At 56.0% G+C, this 3,496-nt stretch overlaps 1 protein-coding gene across 1 annotated transcript; it reads right to left on the bottom strand.

Moving 5' to 3' along the window:
- Nucleotides 1-1,051: 1,051 nt before the first annotated feature.
- Nucleotides 1,052-3,200, bottom strand: LOC125513847 (transcription factor MYB17). The gene is made up of 3 exons (XM_048679054.2): nt 2,720-3,200; nt 2,274-2,403; nt 1,052-1,942 (listed from the first exon to the last, which is right to left on the bottom strand). Exons 1-3 carry the CDS (start codon nt 2,850-2,852, stop codon nt 1,363-1,365), a joined length of 843 nt encoding a protein of 280 aa, XP_048535011.1. The 5' UTR covers nt 2,853-3,200; the 3' UTR covers nt 1,052-1,362.
- Nucleotides 3,201-3,496: the final 296 nt, after the last annotated feature.

Here is a 3,496-nt window from a genome sequence, read left to right as displayed (position 1 = left end):
AGCCGGTCGCCCACACGGCCGTTTCACCACACAGGAGGGGCTGATGTGTGGGCGTTCAGCAGTTCGCCCACACGCCATTTTGCACGCACACACAAGGGCTAGTGTGTGGGCATTTGCCATCTCGCCCACACGTCCGTCTCCTCTCCCACACCCAAGCTGCTAGTTGCCATGTGTTTTGCAGTGCACATGGCAACTGCTCCTAGTGTGCTTTATAAACAGGTGGCAACTCTCTCTTTTTACCCGAGTTTGCCATGTGTTTTGCAGGGTACACGGCAACTGCCTAGTATGCACGTAAACAGATGACAACTCTCTTTTTACCGAGTTGCCATATGTTTTTGCATGGTACATGGCAACTGCCTAACGTGCATGTACATGGCAACTGCCCTAACGTGCACGTAAGCAGATGGCAACTCTTCCTTTTTACATGGCAACTACCCTAGCATGTTTGTGAGCATATGGCAACTCTCTCAACTGCCTAGTATTAGTATGTGGCAACTCCTAAAGTTATGAAATCATGGCAACTACATTAGATCAGACCATACATGGCAACTGCAGTTGAGCAACCATGGCAACTGCAGTTGTCCGACATGGCAACCGTAGTTCAGCGACATGGCAACTGCAGTTAAACGAACATGGACGAGGGTCTGGACCATGGCAACTGCGGGCGCGCGGTGACCGTCACGCGTGGCGTGCGGGACCATGAGGTACGAGGCCTGACATACGGGTGTGTGGGCGTTATCAATTTTGCCCACACGCACGCATGTGAGAGGAATCGGGAGAGGAAAAAAGAGGCGTGTGGGCGCTAGTTGTTTTGCCCACACGTAGGTGTGTGGGCTGTTCCTCTTATACACCACACAAAATATGTGGGCGGACTCTCTAACGCCCACACGTGTGGCACTTATCGGCGTCCTTAAATTTTGATTCTCGTGTTATCAACCTAAATTTTCATCAATCAATTCCGGCAACAAACGCCCAGTGTAGGTAGGCTGCAGAAACATCCGAGGTTTGCTTTAGAAAGCCTCAGGTTAGAACAGCTCCAAGACGAGGTGCATTAGGATCGAACATCATACGATGTATTAGAGCGTCTTCGGAGAGAATCCCATCACAAACCGTAATACACCATGATGTCCAGCCTTAGCCCCAGTTAAACCTCCTAACTGAAGCCCTAGCTAACTGCTACTACCAAAAATCTCTCATGCATCTTGACACACGTACTAGCTACTTCCCCACGCGCGCCACACGCCCACCGGACGCCACAAAAGGCAAAACATATACAGCATACATACATGCGCACAGGCGTACGTTAGAGGTACTTTATACCACTACGTATGTACGTACGCGACCCCCGCGCTAACGGTCTTGCTAGAACGCCGTGTCCAGGGACGCCTCGGCGAGCACGTCGAGCGGCGGGAACAGCGAGAAGCCGCCGTGCCGGCCGTGGAACAGGCCCAGCTCCTCGCCGGCGAAGTCGAGGAACATCTGGTACTCGGCCGCCGCCGCCGCAGAGTCCATCTCGTTGGACGCCGCCGAGGAGTCGTCCCCCGGCACCACAGCCTCCTCCTCCTTGACGGACACCGGCGCGGCCGCCTTGCGGAAAGAGCTCCCGATATCGGAGTTCCACAGGCGCAGGAAGACGTCGGCGGGCTTCGCGTGATCGGCCACCGCGGCGCCGGCGGCCGCCGTCGATGAAGAGGACGCGGAGCCGGAGGTGGTGGCCGTCGCCGCGGCGCCGGAGGAGGAGAGGAGCGAGAGGCGCGCCTCGGCCTCCAGGCGCGCGGTCTCCCACTGCGCCATGTGGCGCGCGGCGGGGCAGCCGGCGGTCGGGCCGGGCGGGGGCTCGTCGAGGCCCATCCGGCGGAGCTGCTTCTTGAGGTGCGTGTTCCAGTAGTTCTTGATCTCGTTGTCCGTCCGGCCGGGCAGCTGCGCCGCGATCATGGACCACCTGCGCAGCACAAAGAGAGCAGCAGGACAGGCCCGCCGTCACTTGCAATCATGAAAGATACTCCATTACTCACACCATCACCCTGATACTACGAGCACCAACATGTGTACTTCGTTGTAAATAAATTCTAATAGGACTACACGAGTTATGCGTCCGAAATGCTACATCAGGTCGCATCATTGAGCGCGCGTACGGGGCCATGCAAGCACTGTGTGTGTGCACAGACAGAACACAGTGGCACGCTGGGCCGAGCTCATGGCGATAGTGCGCGAGCTACAGTAGTGCCGAAATGTGCTTAGCTCAAGAGGTAAATTAAGGCTTGGGCTCTTACTTGTTGCCGACGATGCCGTGGAGCTGGACGATGGACTTCTGCTCCTCGGCGGTGAAGGGCCCGCGCTTGATGTCCGGCCGCAGGTAGTTCGTCCACCGTAGCCGGCAGCTCTTGCCGCACCGGTTCAGCTCTGCAGGCAACGCCACCCAGTGCAGTTCACACATCAAAACTCTCTCTAATGGAGAATTGGAAACAATGCAAATTTTTGTGTTCCCCACGAAAGCTTGCTCAATCAAACTAGAAAGTACTAGTCCGCTTCTTTTACAAAACAAATAGCGATTTGTAGGGCAGCACAACCGTGCATGCAAAACCTGTAATCCAAAATCAAAATACACCATTGCTAGGTCCATGACTGGCACAAGAGTAGAACTTAGAAGAAACACCGAGCTAACGAGCAGTAGTAGAAACTCATGGTTGGACTGATGGATCTGAGGGAGAAGACGGACCTGCGAGCTTGGGGAGCAGGCGCCAGCTGCCATGGCCGTTGGCCTGGATGAAGTCGACGAGCTGTTTGTCCTCCTCCGGCGTCCACGGCCCCTTCTTGAGACCCTTCCTGTCGCAGCACGGCGCCCTCCCCATGGGTAATGATCTCCCTCGCGCTCCCGAGCAGGAGGAGGACTGCAAGGAAAACTCAACTGGTACTAGTAGTTGCTGGAGGATCGAGGCGCCACCGCTAGACCGACGTAGCTGTAAAGGCCTGGGGGATAGAGCGGATGGGGCGATGAATGCGATGTGAAACGAGAGGGGGGTGTCCCGGAGTGGAAGGGAAAGATTTGGGGGGCGCGGGGGACGAGGATGGTTTTGTTTGGGGCCGAGGAGGATCCCGGGGGCCGCACTTTAATGCCGGAGATCTCCACCTGCGCTGCCGCAACAAGAAACGGGGCACGCAGCGCGCGCCAGGGGTGACATCCAGCCCAGCTCCGTTAAATCGTTTGCGTGTCGGGGCATGCATTCCATACGGGGCTCATCTCACAAGGGACGTGTTTGCTTGTCCACGTGAAGCGCAACCAAATCCGCGCGAGAACTCCCAGCCTCTCATCGAGGATGGGAGAGTGAAAGCATGGATCCTTGTGTGCCTACAATAGTTGTGCTCGTTGTGCCAAATGTTGTTGCTATTGCCACTGCACAAATGGCAACCGCAAAGGCAAAAAAGGATGGTAGGAGGTATAACATGAAGTGAGAGCCATTCGTGTCCACGTTGGTGCTTCAGAAAATGTGCGAGT

Source organism: Triticum urartu, chromosome 6A (genome assembly GCF_056163025.1).
Source record: "Triticum urartu cultivar PI428250 chromosome 6A, HENAU_Tu73, whole genome shotgun sequence".
NCBI lineage: Eukaryota > Viridiplantae > Streptophyta > Magnoliopsida > Poales > Poaceae > Triticum > Triticum urartu.
Note: the sequence above shows the minus strand (reverse complement) of the source record. Positions and strands in the feature narration are given on the sequence as shown.

Excerpts from the sequence above, each read along its gene's own strand:
- LOC125513847 (XM_048679054.2), bottom strand. The coding sequence starts at position 2,852 with ATGGGGAGGGCGCCGTGCTGCGACAGGAAGGGTCTCAAGAAGGGGCCG. Across the intron at positions 2,404-2,719 it reads CCTGCTCCCCAAGCTCGCAG|AGCTGAACCGGTGCGGCAAG; the intron begins GTCCGTCTTCTC and ends CGTTGCCTGCAG. Across the intron at positions 1,943-2,273 it reads CACGGCATCGTCGGCAACAA|GTGGTCCATGATCGCGGCGC; the intron begins GTAAGAGCCCAA and ends TGTGCTGCGCAG.